The 20,728-nt window shown below is 36.5% G+C and overlaps 1 protein-coding gene across 1 annotated transcript; it reads right to left on the bottom strand.

Moving 5' to 3' along the window:
* Window positions 1–14,406: 14,406 nt before the first annotated feature.
* On the bottom strand, window positions 14,407–17,497 carry LOC149179905 (heat shock protein 90-1-like). Its single transcript, XM_089415845.1, has 4 exons — window positions 17,075–17,497; window positions 16,715–16,856; window positions 16,330–16,610; window positions 14,407–16,198 (listed from the first exon to the last, which is right to left on the bottom strand). The coding sequence occupies exons 1-4, from the start codon at window positions 17,216–17,218 to the stop codon at window positions 14,627–14,629; spliced, it is 2,139 nt and encodes a 712-aa protein (XP_089271971.1). The 5' UTR covers window positions 17,219–17,497; the 3' UTR covers window positions 14,407–14,626.
* Window positions 17,498–20,728: the final 3,231 nt, after the last annotated feature.

Here is a 20,728-nt window from a genome sequence, read left to right as displayed (position 1 = left end):
TGAAAAACAATCTGGACATCAAATTCTTAAGCTGAGATCTGATAATGGCGGAGAATATGTTAACAACAAATTCATCAACTTTTGCACTGAGAATGGAATTCAAATGCAACATACTGTTCCATATACTTCACAAAAAAATGGTGTAGCTGAAAGGAAGAATCACACCTTAAAGGAAATGGCTAATTGTATGCTTCAATCTAAAGGACTTAGTCTTAATTTTTGGGCAAAAGCAATTAACTGTGAAAATTACATACTAAATCACACTCCTACTAAGGTTTTAAAGAATATCACTCCAGAAGAAGCATGGAGCTCAATTAAATCAGATGTAAGTCACTTTCATGTTTTTGGAAGTGAAGCATGGGCCCATATTCTAGATGAGAAACATAAAGCTTTAGAACCTAAGAGTGAAAAATGTATTTTTGTTGGATATTCTGAAGATGTCAAAGGATATAGACTTATTCCACTTAAGTCCAAAAATGTTATCATTAGAAGAGATGTAAAGTTTACTGAAAATATATCAGCCTACGAGCCTAATTCGGCAGATGTGCCACCTCTCTCTATCCCTTCTACTTCTGAAAATATTTCTTCTTCAGATGATGACAGCGAGGATGAAAATCCTCCCCCACCTTCTTAGGATACTCCTTTTGCTCCTCAACTTCCAAAATGGGTTCATGCTACTCGAGATGCAACAAGTGCTCTTGCTAGTGATCCTACAGATCAACGACATACACATTCTCAGTTTGATAGAGCCTCTTCTTTACTAGCTCAAGCTTCAACGAATTATGATCTTGACACCTTTGTAGGAGCTTCAGGCCATCCAGATTGGGACACAGCTATGAATGAAGAATATCATTCATTATTGCCAAATGATACATGGGATCTTGTTCCTCTTCCAAAGGGACGAAAACTTGTTAGATGCAAATGGGTTTACAGAACCAAGTATGGACCAGATGGAAAAGTTGATAAACATAAAGCTAATCTTGTTGCTAAGGGTTTTTCACAAGTTGAAGGCATTGACTATACTGAAACCTTCTCCCATGTTGCCAAAATGAACTCTATCCACCTTGTTCTTTCCCTTGCTGCCTCTTTCAAATGGGAAGTCCATCAGATGAATGTTAAATCTGCCTTCTTGCATGGGGACTTACATGAAGAAATCTATATGGAACAACCTACTGGATTTATACAAATAGACTCCAGTCTTGTATGTCGACTTAAGAAATCCCTTTATGGTCTCAAGCAAGCCCCTCGGGCTTGGTATGCCAGAATGGATAGCTTTCTTTTAGAAACTGGCTTTTCTACGTGTCATTCTGACAATATTGTCTACACCAAGAAAGTGGGAAAGTCTCTTATCATTCTTGTTATTTATGTTGATGATCTTATCCTTACTGGTAGTGATCCCAACCTTATAAGCCATGTGAAGTCCAACTTTAAAATGAAGTTTTAAATGACAGACTTAGGATACTTGCTTTATTTTCTTGGTCTTCAAGTCTTGCAATCCAAGGAAGGTATTTCCCTTTCCTAGTCCAAGTATGCATGTGATCTTTTACGCCATTTTCACATGGAAGACTGTAAGCCAACCCCTTATCCCTTTCAGTATGGAGCCAAACTTTCAGTCACTTGTACTTCCCCTGAAGTTGATGCTACCTTATACCGTCAACTTGTAGGAAAACTTTTGTAGCTAAACCATACTCGTCCTGACCTTTCCTTTGTTGTTGGCCTTATTGCTCGGTTTATGCAAAACCCACATGAAAGTCATTGGAAAGAAGCTAAAAGAATACTTCGTTATGTTCAAGGTACAGTTCAGTTTGGGATTCATTACAGTGCAGAAGCATCTTCTCTATTGGTTGGTTTCACTGGTTCCGATTGGGCTGGTGACCCTGATGATCAGAAGTCTACTGCAAGTTATTTGTTCACTCTTGGTTCAGGACCTATTACATGGGCTTGCAAGAAACAAAGTGCCATTTCTCTTTCTTCAGCAGAAGCAGAGTATCGTGGTGCCGTAGAAGCTAGTAATAAAGCCCTATGGCTTCGTCAGATCCTGTCAGAGTTTGGCTTTCAGAAGCAGCATCCGACTACACTTTGATGTGATAATCAAAGTTCCATTCAACTATGAAAAGATCCAGTCCAACATCAGCGCAGCAAACACATTGAACTGCACATGCACTTCATTAGAAAGCTCATTCATGACCATGTTCTTGAAGTGCAATATTGTTCAACAGATGATCAAGTTGCAGACATCTTTGCAAAGGCTCTCACAAAGACGGAGTTTACTAAACTTTGATTTATGGTTGGAGTTCAAGAAGTCGTCACTAAGGGGGGATAGGCTCTAATGCCTCCTCCCTTCTCCTATTGTGTCATATTTGTACATCCTTCAATCCTATCCTAAGTTGTTCTTAAGGGGGGATGTTAGGATATTCCTACACATAGGAAATAGTTAAGTATAACTTGGTCTAGTGTAGAGTTAGGTAAAGTGTGTTTTTTTACTATTCACTTTTGTAACTTACAATCTGACGGTCAATATATGAAGTGATCCGACAGTTCATTATCTCCTTAGTATTACCAACACTTGATCCATGGCTTAACACCCGATTGGTCCATGATCTCTTTTTAAAGAGCATGGAGGGTCATTTGTAGGGTCACCGTTCATGAGAGAAGCTTATGTAAATTTTCATTCTTTTATTAATAAATTGCCTGAAGTGGCCGCGTTGGCTCACGTCGTGGATTGTTTGCCTTTGATGGTTTTAACCACATCAAGAGTACTAGTGTACTGATCTGTGATCTGTTTGTGAGCAGTGTCCTTTGGTGTTCTATCAAAGGAACTTACCCTGTAAATTCCTACACTCTTTCTCATCTAAATTAATGCAAAGCGGCAGAGGGGTTTTTCCCAGATGGGTTCCCCTGTAAAATCATTATGTTCCTTTTGTTTTGATGGTTGCATGTTATTGCATGTGTTTCTATTGTGTGTTTTCCTTTCCATAGAATAGTAGAAGAGATTGTTGTCTCTTGATTTCAATTCGATTTCATTAGAAGTAGCGAATTTCTTGCAATTTCTACATAAGACATAACTTGTACTAGATAGGGGCAACATGATATTTGAAAGCTTGTGTTGAAAGGACAAATTGTAAGCAAGGATAATTGGTACTCTAAGGAGAAGGTAGAGGTAAAATGTATTCATCTCATTCAGTTAAAATTGGGGCAGTGTGATCCAGAATGAATTATTATACAAATTGTCATCAATCTTAGTGCTTTATGGGTGGAAAATTTATAGGAATAATCTTGTAGGGCCCATTTTAGTGGTAAGTCCCAGTTTGGAAATTTAGGGTCTAAAACCTTCTAGAGCCATTTTAGGCATCAGATGACACTTTTTGGGGTCTATTGATCTCTTTATTTTAATTTTTGCAAAATATTAAGGAACATCCATTAAATTTTGGATTTTACTTCCTAACATATTGATTTGAGGTATGTATATATATATATATATATATATATATATATATATATATATATATATATATATATATATATATATATATATTGATTTCAATATATTCACTACTTGATTTTAACCTTATTTTTCATCTTTCTTTGGTTTATTAGGAAATCTAGTGATTTGTCCTTTAAGTGGATCGAAAGTTGTTTCATTATCTTGTTTTAATGCTATGGTTTACTTATGTCTATCTTTTTTAATTTTTAAGGATTCATGAGAACCCATCCTTTGGATCTTATCCTTTGGCAAGTACTTTTATGCTAGAAACATCAAATTTATCCTTTATATTCTAATATAATGATATCCAAATTTTGAATATCTAATAATTTCTTTGATTATTATAGCTTCCCCTTATATTCTAAACCTTGGCTTGCATGTGGTTTAAGCATATATCAAGGTTCAAGCATCCAACAAAGGTATTCCTTTTTAACCATTATTTAACCACCTCCATTTAGATCTAGATAATCTTATGCCTTGCATTGGCCACATGCATATGGTATTCAAACACATGGATCATCCTCCTCTTCATGTTTTATCAAGTATCTAAATGTTAGGTGATGAAATTAGATCTTTATAGTGGAACCGTGAACTTTGGTCAAGATTGTGACCTCTCACAACCAAGTGACATTTAGCTTGACATGTGTCCTCTAATGATTCACACGTCTCTCTGTTTGCATTGACTTGTCTCTCTTGTCTGGCATATAATATCAAGATATTTGTATTTTTACTTAATTTTTTCATTTTCTCACTAGCTTGGTTATCTGGATTCCAAATATTAGGACCCTGATCAAGATGATGTCATCCACGACATCATAATTAGGGTAACACTATATCTAGTGTGGCATCCTACATGGAATTCTAATGTGACATATATTTATGGAATCATTACATGGTAGTATGACACATCATGTGACTTAGGATTTGAGACATGGTACCACTTGTCACTCATCATCCACTTGTCATTTGCTTCCTTCCCACCCTAGTCCTTAAGGCTAACTAGATTGCCTTTAATATGACATGAATTCTCACATGTATAATCCTATGTGTTAACTATAATCTGATATTTTATTTTATTCATCTTATCAGAAATATCTAAGTATCCAAATCCATTTTTCCTTTATTTGTGCCTTTTATGAAATCTAAGGAATTTTAGATCCATGATTTTCTTTAATCATGTTTTATCATTTCTTCCAAATTTTGGATTTATGAATCCACAATTCTTGTGACATTGGATATTTGGATTTTTTTACTTGGCCAACTCATCATGTCACTTCAACATACACCTATCATCCCTCCTCAACACTTTCATTCCAGTGAGGCTTTCCTTTATCTCTTGTGGAATACTATGTGGATATTCTATGCAACATTCAACATCCAAGATTTCTTTTGTGTTGATTTTTAGATTATTCCAAATTTCCAAAATCTAGATATTTGGATTTGCCTTTTTGGTGTGATCTAGATATCTAAATTATGATGATATCACCTCACCAATTCAACATGATTATCCTACATGGAATCTACCTAGCATCCCCCTCATTAGTTGACATGTCCTTTCTAATGTGTTATATCCTATATGTCTACTGTACATGGCATCCAAGATGCAATATTCTTTTATTTTTATTTTTATTGGATTTTCTAGGATTCTGGATATCTAGATTCAACTTTTCATTACAATTCTAATACCCAAACAAACTATGCACATACACTACTACATGACATGTGACATGATATGGTTGGGACACCTAGACTAACAAGGACACATGGCATGCTATGTTTGGGACACCTAGATTGACAAGGTATTTAAAAAACTATATAAGGAATAAATAACACAATAGAATGATGACATGGCACTTAAAAGATCATATGTCCAAGTTTCTATAGCTTCCATGACTTCTAATACAAACCATATTGAGAATTAAAAATAATATAAACACATTAAAATGCTTTCCCCCAATGCATGTGCGATAAAACAATAATCCTATTGATCAATGTTTGAGAATTCTTCAAAGGGTAGCCCAATGGATGTTGAATGCTTGTTTCCATGCATTATATCTTTAGTTTAAGGTGGTCAAATTTAGCATGAAATAGCTTGTTGGAAAGTTACAGAGGTGTAGAATATCTAGGGAATGGTTTCCTTTTGTTGAAATAATATTGTTTCCCTTTTCTTTAATAATATCATTACCTACTTGATAATCAATCAATGATAGGGTTTTGTTGGTTTTCAATTATATTTCTATTTATTTGTTAATTTCATTTTGAAATTTGTACAAGTGTCATAAGATTGTTGAGATTAATGCAAGGATATTGCATATGATAAGTGCCATGATATCATAAATTGTACCATGAAATTACAAAATATAATTGATTGCTACAATGACATAGTGCTATCAAATCACAACAAATTGAACAATAACCTGATACATCTCAAAAACAAAATGTGCTTTGTCCAATTTATATGAAGATATTGATAGGATTTTCCCAATATTTTTAGGAAAGAATATTGAAGAATGAGTTAGAAAGGGAAAGTAGTTGTAGCCAAAGGACGTTGGAAAATCAAGAACTTTTACTTGTATATTCGTATCAAGTTAAAGAAAATATTGAAGACCTAAGAGTTGAAAAGATTTGGAATTGTAACTTGTGTATTGTTATCAAGTTCAATATGAGAATTGAATGCTAGAGGTTTTTGCTTGTATCTCAAACAGAGGAAAAATTTCTTAAGAATGAATATAGGGATAAGCTAATTCATGGTCTTTTCATGTAATTGCGCATTTTTGTTGATTTTTGTATTTATATAAATTCTTATCATTTTTCATTTATGTCATTTGCTTCTATAGGAAATATTATGAATTTACTATGGATTTAATTGTAGGCACATATTTGATATTATTTCCATGTGAATTATTCCCTATATATGGGAATTGAATATGATAGTTTGATTTATACTCGGGCTGATGAGTTCTTTCTTGCTTTAAGTAATTACTTTATACTTGCAATCAACCTTTTATTACTATTATATTAGGATAAGAAATATGTTAGAATAAGATTGTATATGCATAATTTATTAGAAATGCATTTGGAATTCATAAACGCTTCAATAAGAAAGTCTCCTTTTAATGAGAAATCTATTTAGTAAGTGGCAAATAGGCCTACATAGCGGTGGAAATTTCTATACCAAATTAGTAGCTCTGATTAGAACATGCCATAAGGTAAATCCCTCTTGTTTGGCTTGGGGAATTTTCCAATGTCAACAAAATGACGTTAAAAGGAGGGCCAATGAAAATTTGACCTTGAGTCTTTCCTTTTTATGGTTTTAATTATTAATGGCTTCTACAAAAACCCCTATCTGGGGATGTATTTTTTGTTTCTCTATCATGTAGCATTCTTACAAAGATATTTTACTCTTGTCAAAGATTAGAATTAATGGCCAAGGATGGACACATGCATTTTAACATATGTTTTTCACTCTTTCTTTTGATGGTTGGGTTAAAAGCTAGTGTGAGACTTTACAAATTTCTTCTATTCACACATGGAAACAATTTTTGAATGTATTTTGGCATGTCCTTGAAAATTATGACTAAAACAATTTATGCAGTGAAATGCAAGCCCTTAAAAGAAAAAAATTGAGTCAATGGAATGTTTTTCTTTGAGATTTTACCATAGTTTTCTATATTTACTTTAGATAATAAGCCTTCTGGAAAGAAAATCATTGAATGGTATTGATATCTTCTCTCCCTTTCAAATAAGCAAGATCAATCAACAAATGATGAATTTGAATAATATTTTGATGCTACTTTACATGTTGATTTGGATTCACATGAAAATATTGATGATATAGATGTTATGATTGAACAACATATGCTAGAAATTTTCTCCACTTTCTAGGATATGAATTAGGAAGAACATGCTATCTTAGAAGAAGCACATTAAATCTTCTTAATGAAAAAGACGCCTCTCGTGTAAACAATTTAAATTCAATTATTTATGAAGTTGATATGAAAGTGTTGAAAATGCAACAAGATGATGGAGCTTAGTGGAAAGGAGTCGCCTTCACTAAGTGGGCCCGCAGGTTATTTTTGGCACAAAGTCTATTTTTAGACTATGTCTATTTTTAGACATATGGATCATGGTCTATGAGTTGCAAGATGTTATTTGTGGATGATTGGTCATGTTGGTAAAAATAGATGGACTTCTATTTTAGACATATGGTCGGAGTCTATTTTTAGACTACCAGGCTAAAAATAGAACAGTCGAATATTATTAGCTCTTAATAATATTTGGACTATAAACATTATCTTATCCTCTTGGAGCACTTCAGTTCGAGCTACGGATGTGGCACATGCAACTGCCAGGAGGAAATACGCTTTTCTTATGGGTTAGTTGAGCTATTGCATGATGGACTTCAGTTAGAACTCAAGTGATTGAGTTTGGTGGAGTTGATTGAGGGGTTGATGGAGTTGTGTTCAGTTTGACTTGGTTGAACTAGTTGTATTTAGTCTAACTGCAGAATACACTAGTGATGAGTGATGTGAATTAATTATTAATTAATTCACTAATTATTAACTCATAAATAAACTAAAGAATACATCAGTTAACTCAGTGCATGGATAGTTCAGTGGAGACAAGTGTTAGAGGTGAGTGAAAGGGCAAGACAGCTATCAGTTGTGACTATAATTGTGCATGAGATTTGCACAATCAATGGATTGAGTATTGCCAATGAGGATTGCATGGTTCAGCCAAGGGAAATACGAGTTTGGATCAGCCATTCTCATCTATTCTCATGCAGGATTGCGCAGTGGAGGCAGGGAAGCAGCAGAGGAGATTTGAACCTGTGATTGATTCAGATCTGAGCTAGTTTTGTGTGTAACAGGTGGAGATAGTACTGAGTACTTGTGAGGAGTATTGTGCTATGTATTGTTACATGTTCTCAATCAATATAATATACAGATAGTGTGGGGTTTTCAGCTGTATGCTTTCCCCGGATTACATACTGTGTTAATGTGCGCATGCGATTGATGTTTCATTGTTTTTAATTCCGCAAAATTGATGATCAACGTAGAGGAGGTTATGTAATATGCATGTATTCCGCAATAGTGTATAATCGGGATAATCTCTGTGAATAAGTGTCATATTATTCAAAATTTATACATGGTATCAGAGCTGTTGATCATCAGATCTATTATTCAGAAAGTGCTTACATTTTATTTCTTCAGGCAGAGTCTGTATTCATCCTCTGGATTCATCCTTCCTTTGGAAGGTGAGATATCCGGTAAAAGCCCATACAGTCAATCTCTGTACAAGAAATACTTTGTTCTCACGAATTTTAGATCAGAAGCGGTTGAGTTTTGAGTTGGTGGAATTCGAATTTGCAGCAGTATTTTCTTGATGTCAACGTTGCAATGTCTTTCAACGGATTGCGATTGGAGTATGCTCTTGAGGGCAACTCGAGCTATATTGCATGGAAAGACAGGATGGAGGCGGTGTTAGATGACAATGGGCTGAAGGAGTTCATAGAGGCTGAGGTCCCAAAGCCTACTGATGCTGCTAAAGTTGTGGCTTGGCAAAAGAAGACAACAAAGTGTCGAAGGATTCTGTTGGAGGGCGTGAAGGATCACATTGTATCCAGCCTGCATGGAAAGGCTTCTCCATACTTGATGTGGAAAGCGTTGATAAATTTATTCCAAAGCAAGAGCGACCAGAGGAAGTTGGCGCTCAAGGATAAACTCAGAAACATTAAGTGTGAGAATGGAGACAGTATGCCCAGGTATCTCACGAAGTTCACCTAGTGTTGGGATGAGCTGGGAAGTGTGGGGGTGACTGTTGATGATGAGGACTTGGTGAGCTTGGCTCTCCTTGGTCTTTCGAAGAGTTGGCATTCCTATTAGGACTCTGTCAATGGTTGGGAGAAATTGCCAGGATGGGAGAGACTTTGGTCGAATCTTGTGCAGGAAGAGATCAGACAGAGCACCAGAGACAATTCTTCATGCATGCATGATGAGGAGAACTATGCCTTAGCGAGTAAGGTGAAGAAGGGGAAGGAGAAGGGTTCTCTTTCCGAATACAGTTCTTCCAATAATGGGAGGAAGGTTGACAAATCGAAAGTGATATTCTTTCGTTGTCATGAGTTGGGCCATTATGCTACTAATTGCCCAAAGAAGAAGTCCAAGAAGGGATCCGGGGAAGGATCTGAAGGTGAGGCACTTGCTTCACAGTTTGAGTTGGATTTCACACTCTTCGCATGCATGGTTTCATCCATGATGGGAAGTGGTTAGTTTCTTGACAGTGGAGCTTCCTTCCACATGACCGGTGACAAGAGTTTGTTCAGTACTTTGGAGGAGAAAGATCTCTAGATACTCATAGCGATGGGTAATGATGAGAAGTATAGTGTCTCAGGTGTAGGCACGGTTATTTTTCAGAGGGAGCATGGAGCTCGCCTTACCTTGACCGATGTCAAGTATGTACCAAGACTGAAGAGAAACTTGCTGTCAATCATGATGCTGGAAGATAGAGGCTATGATGTAGTATTCAGTAAGGGAAAGGTTTTCCTTGGACACATCATCACTAGACAGGTGAAGCAGATTGGTTCACGGGTCAAGAACTTGTATACTCTTGAGGTTCAAGATGCATGCAAAGCCTTGAGCAGCGAGGCAACTGATGGAGACTTGGTGGTTGAGAGGGAGCGTATATTACCTCTCAACATGCAGAGCCAAAAGAAGTCTCAGACGACTGTGGAGGAGCCACGATTAGTGCAGCAGCTTCAGGAGGTTGTGGAGCAGCCACAACAAGGGAAGCTGAGAGGAGATCAAGTAGAGACATCTACTCATGCAGATACCTCCAGTAGGGGGAAACTTCGAGCCAGGTGGGCTGAGGGATCACATGTAGCCATACCTCTAGGTAGGAGGTGGGGCGATATAGAGTGATCGTCCCAAGGAGGAGGGGCAGGATCCTTGAGGTACCCAACCTCTTGGATGAGACCTTGCTACAGGAGCCCTGATGTGGAGTAGCAGGAACTGACTGATTGGGTAGAGATATATGTGGATGGAGCGGCAGAGAGAGCGACAGTGTAGGGAATCCCAGGACAGCACATAGCTAGCAGGCTGCAGCAATGCAAGAGGCACAAGTGTTTTGCACAGTGCTAGGTGGCACAGAGAAGTGTGCAATGGTGCAAGATGCTTGGAGATGTTGCAGTAGCGCAGATGTCAGAGAGGGAGCACTTGTCAACAGCAGGTAGAGCTTCAGCATCAGAGTATGTTCCTAGCCCAACAGAGTGGTCAGTTGGGAGTGTTTTTTTTTGTTCCAAGTGTTGTTGGAGCAAGTGGACCGGGCAAACGTGTTGCATGCAGAACATTCCAGAGTTATAGAATAGGGATTGCAGATAATCCATATCTTGTTGAGAGGGAGTGTTGAAAATGCAACAAGATGATGGATCTTAGTGGAAAGGAGTCGCCTTCACTAAGTGGGCCCGCAGGCTATTTTTGGCGCAAAGTCTATTTTTAGACTATGTCTATTTTTAGACATGGATCATGGTCTATGAGTTGCAGGATGCTATTTGTGGATGATTGGTCATGTTGGTAAAAATAGATGGACTTCTATTTTTAGACATATGGGCGGAGTCTATTTTTAGACTGCCAGGCTAAAAATAGAACAGTCGAATATTATTAGATTTTAATAATATTTGGACTATAAACATTATCTTATCCTCTTGGAGCACTTCAGTTCAAGCTACGGATGTGGCACATGCAACTGCCAGAAGGAAATACGCTTTTCTTATGGGTTAGTTGAGCTATTGCATGATGGACTTCAGTTAGAACTCAAGTGATTGAATTTGGTGGAGTTGATTGAAGAGTTGATGGAGTTGTGTTCAGTTTGACTTGGTATTTAGTCTAACTGCAGAATACACTAGTGATGAGTGATGTGAATTAATTATTAATTAATTCACTAATTATTAACTCATAAATCAACTAAAAAATACATCAGTTAACTCAGTGCATGGACAGTTCAGTGGAGACAAGTGTTAGAGGTGAGTGAAAGGGAAAGACAACTGTCAGTTGTGACTATAGTTGTGCATGAGATTTGCACAATCAATGGATTGAGTATTTCCAATGAGGATTGTGTGGTTCAGCCAAGAGAAATACGAGTTTGGATTAGCCATTCTCATCTATTCTCATGCATGATTGCGCAGTGGAGGCAGGCAAGCAACGGAGGAGATTTGAACCTGTGATTGATTCAGATCTGAGCTAGTTTTGTGTGTAACAGGTCGAGATAGTATTGAGTACTTGTGAGGAGTATTGTACTATGTATTGTTACATGTTCTCAATCAATATAATATACAGATAGTGTGGGGTTTTCAGCTGTATGCTTTCCCCGGGTTACATACTGTGTTAATGTGCGCATGCGATTGATGTTTCATTGTTTTTAATTCCGCAAAATTGATGATCAACATAGAGGAGGTTATGTATTATGCATGTATTCCGCAATAGTGTATAATCGGGATAATCTCTGTGAATAAGTGTCATATTATTCAAAATTTCTACAGAAAGAACAAAGAGGAAGCTCCTTTTGATAATGAGACACTCTAGATTCAACAAGTGGTTATGTTAAGCTCTCATTATTCTACTATCTTTCTCATTGGAGGAAACTAAGGAGAAAAGAGAAGAAAGTTGTCATCCCCCTAAAAATATGACAATTACCTTATAAATTAAGGAAAATGAATCAATTATTGTTGATTGTGATTGTATTTTTCAAGTGGAGCAAGACATAAATGATGATCAATAAACAAGGAAGAAAATAGGCAATGCAATGCATAACTGAAATTAGACAGCAATGTGCCAATGAAAAAAAAGATGCGTTTGCAAGAGTTTTATTTTTGAAAATGTTTTATTTTCTTTTTGGAAATACATTTCATTTTATCACTTCTACTTATTTTTCCTTGTATCCTAATTTGTTTGATGGTTGAGCTAGGCAGGTTGTCATCTCATTTCCTTTTGAAATTCATTATGCATGACTATACTCTAATGAGGTATAGGTTGTAATGGTTTACATCTCGAAGATAGAGCTGATGAATTCTCTTTCCATGAAGCTTTTGGTTTTATTATCAACATTTCAAGTGGGAAGAATGAATTTCTATAAAAAGAACATATTTCAATCTCATTCAACCACATTTATGATTAATAGCCTTATTGTTTAAGGAATGAATAAGTTAGGATTAAGGATAATACATGTGATTAAAACAAATGATATTGGTGATTATTACCCTAGTATTAATGACATGCCTTATTTAGTGGTGGAAGATTGCTCATCTCATCTCATCTTGTAGGTTATGTGAAGTTTAAGCATATGGAGATTTACTTAGATAATGACACTTCAATTTTGACTAATGTATATGTCAAGTTCTCATTATCTTGCATTTAGCTTTGAATTAAATGATATCATCAATATTAAAAGTCTCCCATAATTTCACGTAAATTTCACAGTGTCATCAAATATGACATTCGATTTTGAATTCGCTATAACAATTTTATGATAGCCATTGTAAATTTTATAATATAATTGAAGCTTGATTGGAGGAATATTTCTTGTCAAAACTTCTTTTGAATAACAACATTCCCATCACGTGGGTGATGGATAGAAGTTTATATGTTCTAATTCTTTCTACTTTTATTCTATTATTTCTCCAATTTCTACCAACAATTTTCATGTATATGTGTTTGCAAATTTAGAGTTCTTTGAATAGCTATAATGATATTATGCTTTTACATAGTTCATTCCCAACCAATGTAATGTAGGAGTAATTTAGTTAGCTTAGTATTAATGCTTCTTTTAATTTAATTCTCCGTCCAACATGCTTGTTTAAAAATTATTTGATCTACTTAAAGATATGACAAACACTCATCTATAAAAAATAATGTAAAATAAAAAATTGAATGTAAGGATTCTAGATTATGAATTTTTTACGATCAATTTGGTATAACTTGGGAAAATAACTACATGTTATAAAAATACTCAATCTTTACAACACTAATTTATGTTGTCATTGGAATAATGGAGCATCTACATGTTATAGTTTATTGTTCTTTTGTACTATTTTCAAACCTAATACTAACTCAGCACAAACCAAATATCAGTTAAAGTCATTTTGAATTCTTTTATCTAGATCAATTTATATCTATATAACTTGGAAGAATAACCATGTTATAAAAATATTGATTCTTTACAATACCAATTTATTTTGTCATTGGAATAATAGAGCATCAAAGCTAACACTAACTAGCCACAACCCAAATATCAATTAAAGTCATTTTGAAGATGATTTTCCACAAATTTTCAATAATAAAAAAATAAACAACTTTTAAATAATAATAAAAATCAATAAAATTTTTCAAATAAATTTCATATTTAAACATCATTTTGCAACAACATCTTTTTACTTAACCTTCTCATTTTAAATATCATTTTTCAAAAACATCTTTCCCCTAATAAATTTTAAGTACTTTTCATATTTAAACATCATTCCAATAACATTTTTCACAGGAATATTTAAACATCACCTTTCAAAAACATTTTTCCAACCATTTTTAAAAGACATATTTTCACTAAACCATTTCATATCCAGTTAAAAAAAAAAAACCATTCTACCAATTAACAAACCTTTTTGAACAATTAACGAAAAGAGCAATTCATAGAGTAATTCATAAGCTACCAGCTACCCTACTGGGAAGAAAAACAAATCCACTTTAACGAAAGAAGTAATTCATAGAGTAATTCATAAGCTACCAGCTACCCTACTGGGAAGAAAAACAAATTTAATTTAATTGATAAACCAAAATCCATGAGCATTTAACACATTGCTTTCTATATTTGTTTCATTTTAATCCAAGGCATTTTCATAACATCATTGAATGTTATTCACATTACTCGTAAAGTTTAAGATACCACGGCTAAAAAGATAACAATTTTCATTCATCGAAACGGACTTACGTATAACAAAACAGCGCATATCCACGGGTATTCACTAAAACTCTCCGTATATAAATTTCATAAAGTTAACCTAAAAACAGATCATTAAGTTGAACCCTCCCAAGTTTTTGCATTTCCAGAAATCCTTCTCAGAAAACTTGATTTCCTTCCGGAGTTGAGAGAATCTCAGTCGACCTCCTCCATCTTGCTCTCCTCCTGGATGGAGGTGTACTCTTCCAGGGGCGGCATGTCTGCATCCATCTCGGCGGAAGCGTCGTCCTCGATGCTTAGGCCAAGCTTGAGCATCCTGTGAATTCTGGCAGCAAATGTGTTTGGTTCCTCCAAGCTGAACCCTGAGGTAAGCAGAGCAGTTTCGTACAAGAGCATCACCAAATCCTTCACCGATTTGTCGTGCTTGTCAGCCTCGGCTCTCTTCCTCAGCTCCTCCATGATGGCGTTCTCCGGGTTGATCTCCATCGTTTTCTTGCTGGACATGTAGGACGACATGGAGCTTTCGCGGAGGGCCTGAGCCTTCATTATTCTCTCCATGTTCGCCGTCCATCCGTACTCGCCAGTCACCATACAGCACGGAGAGTCCACAATACGATCCGAGACCACAACCTTCTCCACCTTGTCGCCCAAGATGTCCTTCATCACTTTGCACAGGCTCTCAAATGCAGCTTTCTTTTCTTCCTTCTTTTTCTTCTCCTCCTCTGTCTCCTCCAGCTTCAGCCCTTCTTTTGTGGCAGAAACAAGCTTCTTCCCGTCGTACTCCTTGAGCTGACCTACGGCGTACTCATCAATGGCATCCACCATGAAAAGGACCTCATAACCCTTCCTCTTCAGTCTCTCCAAGAAAGGAGAATTCTCCACCGCCTTCTTGGTCTCGCCGGTGATGTAATAGATCTCCTTCTGCCCTTCTTTCATTCGGGTCACATAGTCCTTGAGGCTCGTCATCTCGTCTCCGCTCTTTGTCGAGTGATATCTCAACAATTCCGCGAGCTTGGCCCTGTTCTGGCTGTCCTCATGTATTCCCAATTTTAAGTTCTTCGAAAAGGCCTCATAGAACTTGGCATAGTCCTCTTTGTTCTCGGCAATCTCGTTGAACATTTCAATACACTTCTTTACCAAATTCTTCCGGATTACCTTCAGAATCTTGTTCTGCTGCAGCATTTCCCTAGAGATATTGAGGGGCAGATCATCAGAGTCCACCACACCTTTCACAAAACCCAGGTATTCGGGAATAAGTTCTTCACAGTTGTCCATTATGAAAACCCTTCTCACATATAGCTTAATGTTGTTAAGCTTCTTCCTGGTGTCAAACAGATCGAACGGAGCCCTCTTGGGAACAAAGAGAATAGCCTTGAATTCCAACTGACCCTCCACAGAAAAATGCTTCACGGCCAAGTGCTCCTCCCAGTCATTAGTGAGACTCTTGTAGAAGGACGCATATTCTTCCTTGGTAATCTCCTCTGGCTTCCTCATCCAAATGGGCTTCTGCTTGTTCACCAGACTCCATTCATGTGACACTTCCTTTACCTTCTTTTTCTTCTTCTCCTTCTCCTTGTCTTCCTCCACTTCCTCAACATCCCCTTCCTCATCTTCCTTCTTCTTCTTCTCCTTCTCCTCTGCCTCCTCTTCGTCTTCGCTCACCTCCTTCTCAGTAGTCTTCTCTGTCCACAAATAGATGGGATAGCTGATAAACTCGGAATGCTTCTTGACCAATTCCTTCAGCCGCCGCTCCTCCAAGTACTCCAGCTGCCACACCAAACCAAATTCAGAAACAATGAACCCTCCCAGCCATGCCATACCAAATTCAACCAGAACCTAGGGACCAATACTGAGTCAAAGAGATGAAGGAATTTAGAAGAGGGCATTTAGATACATACCTGGTCTTCCTTTAGATACAGGGTAATTTTAGTGCCCCTTCCCAGAGGTTCTCCGTTCACATCTCTGGTAACGGTAAAGGATCCCCCAGCTTGAGATTCCCAGATGTATTGCTCGTCATCATTGTGCTTGCTGGTGACAATCACTTTCTCCGCCACAAGGTACGCAGAGTAGAAACCCACACCGAACTGACCGATCATGCTCACATCCGCCCCGGCTTGTAAAGCCTCCATGAATTCTTTTGTCCCCGATCTCGCGATCGTTCCCAAATTGTTCACCAAGTCTAGTGATTGCATCGCATGTCAGAAAATTTGAAACAGAATACCCACTATAATCTGATCTCAATACTGATTAAATCGGATTATATTGGATTACTAGTGTACTCACCTGCTTTGGTCATGCCTATTCCGCTGTCAATAACGGTGAGGCACTTGTTAGCCTTGTCGGGAACAAGCCGGATGAAGAGCTCCGGCTGAGCATCCAGCTTGCTCTTATCCGTCAGCGCTTCGAACCGAATTTTGTCCAGCGCCTGCATCCAATTCCAGTTCCATAAGCCAAAAACAGTACCCTAATATATTGACTAATTTATCCCCCTCTTGCTGACGCCGCAAACCACACCTAATTATTTATTCCCATGTTTCCAAGGCGTTATAAGCCACACCTAATTCTGAGAGAATTAGCCCCAACAGTTTGGTAGGGATGGGAATGGGAATTCAGAAATTAATAAATCTTAATTTTCGTACTTACATCAGATGAATTGCTGATTAGCTCCCGCAGGAAAATCTCCTTGTTGCTGTAGAAAGTGTTGATGATGAGGCTGAGCAGCTGATTAATTTCAGCCTGGAAAGCAAAGGTCTCCACCTCGCCACTCTCTGTGTTGATGTCCGCCATTGAAATTGGAATTGTAGATGTAATTGCAATGAAGTAGAATAAAATAGAGAACTAGACAGGTATTAAAGAACAGAGACAGAAATCCCCAATAAGATATATCAGAAACTCGACCAATGCCAAACGCCAATACACAGCTTTGCGTAGATCCAACGGTTTTCAGAGAGAAATTGCAAGCTTATCAGCTTTATAAAGATGGTGTGAATCTTAGCTTTCGTTGGAGGGCCTGGATTTCCCTGGAAGCCTTGGATTATACTTTCGGGACTTCTCGAGTGTTCTCAAACAGCATTTGTTCGGTGTCGGCAGATTTAAATGCCCTTTTCCCTCCCTATGTTTATATTTAACGGTCCAAAATCACCTATCACAAACCTCCCATACATAACCGTTCATCAGAAACATATCGAACTTTAAAAAGAAAAAAGAAAAACTACATGGAACCTTAAAAAGGAAAAAGAAAAGCCATATCGAACTTTAACCCAAAAATATGATTTCTTGATGTTGAAGGGTGGGTACCGGCATTTATACCAACGCCCCACATTTGCTTTATCATTTGTGCTTTATGATTTTATTATAACTGTATCGTAAGTTGGGTGAATTCGTTTTCTATTTATTAATATAGATTTATTTTAGTGTTTCGAATTTACAAAGCGAAGTCTCGATAAAGAGATTAAATCTCTCAAAATTAAATATTTTTTTAATATAAAAATGAGATAATATTTGTATTTTTGATATAATGATATTATAATGATTTTTATTATAAAAATATGGTAAATGGGGTGAATTAGTTTTCTATTTATTAATATGATTTATTTTAGTGTTTTAAATTTACAAGGTGAGGTCTTTGTATTTTTTATATAATAATATTTAATAAATTTAAATCTAAAATAAATTTATATATAGCAATATTTTTATTATATATAAATTTTAATTTTTATATTATAATTATTTTTTAAAGATTTTATTCCAAGGGCTTAATTATAGAGCTTAAACATTAAAGTATCAAGAGAATTAAACCTGTGACCGTACTTTAACAATGTACTCAACCAATTGAGCTAACCCTCATGACTATATATATATTCTATTTTATATTCCTTTTATTATAATTTTAATTATTTATTAGCAATGTTCGTAAAATAGGTCCATGGGGAGTTCTTTTGGCAATCATTATGTTATGAAGCATTATGTAGATTCAAAGTTCAAATGTGGTGTGAATCAAACTAACAAGAAAAAACAATATTAGTAGAAGAAGTATAAATAATACAATGTAGGAAGGACAAATAAATAAGTAAATATTTAGTTTTAAGGACAAAGGAGAATGGCTCTAAAGTTGTGTGAGGAGCAGAAGATGCGAACGTCATTAGGGTTTGGGTAATATTCTCCTAACTCCTATAGTGGAGGTCGCATGCAGTGGAGGTGGAGGTCTACCGAGACAGGCTATGGTTAACTGGTGGAGGTGCAAACACAAATTTTCGGGAAGGGAAGTTAACTTGTCTAGTCAACTGATGTCTGAGCTCCTCTAGGGTTTATTAGTTGATATGGACGAAGAATTGGTGGATTTCTCCTCTAACTCCTTAGATTCTATGTCGATCTGGACAACGAATCCACCTCGGCATTTTAGTATGTAGTCACCAGAGAGGTGTAGGGCACCGAATATGTAGATTGCATCACCTCGCTTTTCCCGGGAGGGCATCAAGGCTTCTTCTGTCTCTCTAGGGTTTGATAGCTTTATGCCGGATTCGGGTCAAATTTCCATAGGGTTTCAAGCTACCAGACAACATGAGGAACCTTTACTATAAGAACTACAACAACAACCGGATTTATCAATCCCCTCTCCATCTACGCTTCAATTTTTGGAGTAGTGCTTGAACCCTAGCTCGGAGGTTTGGATTCTAGGTTTCGTTGCTCCAAACAAGTCATTGTGGAATTTTCGCTATAACTTTTTCTCTACAAAGTTTCATAAGCTAAAAAAAAAAACCATTTGAGCCGAAATCTTTCTGAACCTCGACTCTGAATTTTAGATGTTGTTTTGATATTATTTTGGAGATACAGTCCAATAAATTTAGGGTTTCTGCAGGCTCCCGAATTACATCCCAAACATGTGACCTTGGGAAAATCATAATAACTTTCTCTCTGAGCATCAGATTGAAATTTCATCAGAAGTTACAGAAATAGGACGGGCTTTACTTTTTTGTATATTGTTTTCAGGTCCGAAGGTCGAAACAGTTACACGTGGCACTTCGTACAAGTTTTCTCTACTGAAATAGTATATAATTAGGTCATCTTGGGAGATTGGGCATAACACTTTCTTGGAGATCTAATTTTGATTAGATTAGTGGCATTGGAAAAAGGACGAAGAGGACTATTGCAGGTCGAAATTTCAGACCTTGGAGATCCGAAATTTCAGAGATACAACAGATTCAAGATCAAGCTACTAAAAGCAAGAAAAAGAATGACTTGAATCAAGAAAATAGAAACACCTAGTAAACAAAATTGGATGGATGATTTGAAGAATGCGATCAAAGCTAAGATAAATAGTTTTATATGTGCCATGGAAGCTAATATCGATGGTAGGGAAGCAGATTTGAAGAAAGGCATGGAATATTTGAAGAAATACATGGAAGGTTTGAAGGAAGGTGGGACAAAGCTGCTACAAGAAAGGCCACCTAATGACGAAAAGGTAGGAAAGGAAACTCATGATGAGAAAAAAATAAAAATAAAATAAAATAAAATAAAATTAATCATGATTTCATAGAATCTAACATTGGATTGAAGACCCACCATATTCCAAAGATCGATATGAAGAAGTTTGATGCCAAGGATCCCATAACATGGACACTACAGATGGAGAAATATTTTGATCTACATGATGTGCAACTATTACGAAATGTACATATTACATCTTTATATTTAGAACCGAATCAATTTTTATGCTATGAAGGGCTTTGTTCTCGTAAACCACTTGTCACCTGGTCATTTTTCATGGAGGAAATGATAGCACATTATGAGGATACAAAGAGAAATACCTTCTTTAGCCAATTAATAAATCTCAAACAAAAGGGTTTAATGGCAAAGCACATTGAGGACTTCCAAAAATTGAATATAATGGTAAATGATATTCTAGAGAAGCAGAGGATTGATGTCTTCATAGGAACTTTAAAGGATAACATTCAACATGAGGTTCATCTTTGGGAACTTGATTCATTGGAGAAGGCATTAAGGTTGGCAAGAAAAATCGAAAGCAAAATTATGGAAACAAGAAATCCTACCACTCACAATTATAAAGATGGAAGTGTTGTTGCTCCTAGCCTTCCACAACCTACAAGGTTGACACCACAAAAATTGGAAGAAAAAGGAGAAAATGACCTTTGTTACAGTTGTGATAGCAAATACACTAAAGGTCATAAGTGTGCTGAGAAGAAATTATTTTACATTGATTGTGAAGATGAGGAAGAAAAGGATCAAGAAACGTCAAAAGAAGAGGATATACACCAGGAACCAACCCCAGAGAAAGAA

The sequence above is a fragment of the Pinus tabuliformis genome, chromosome 3_2 (genome assembly GCF_031772625.1).
Source record: "Pinus tabuliformis cultivar Carrire ecotype Pingquan chromosome 3_2, CPIR1, whole genome shotgun sequence".
NCBI lineage: Eukaryota > Viridiplantae > Streptophyta > Pinopsida > Pinales > Pinaceae > Pinus > Pinus tabuliformis.
Note: the sequence above shows the minus strand (reverse complement) of the source record. Positions and strands in the feature narration are given on the sequence as shown.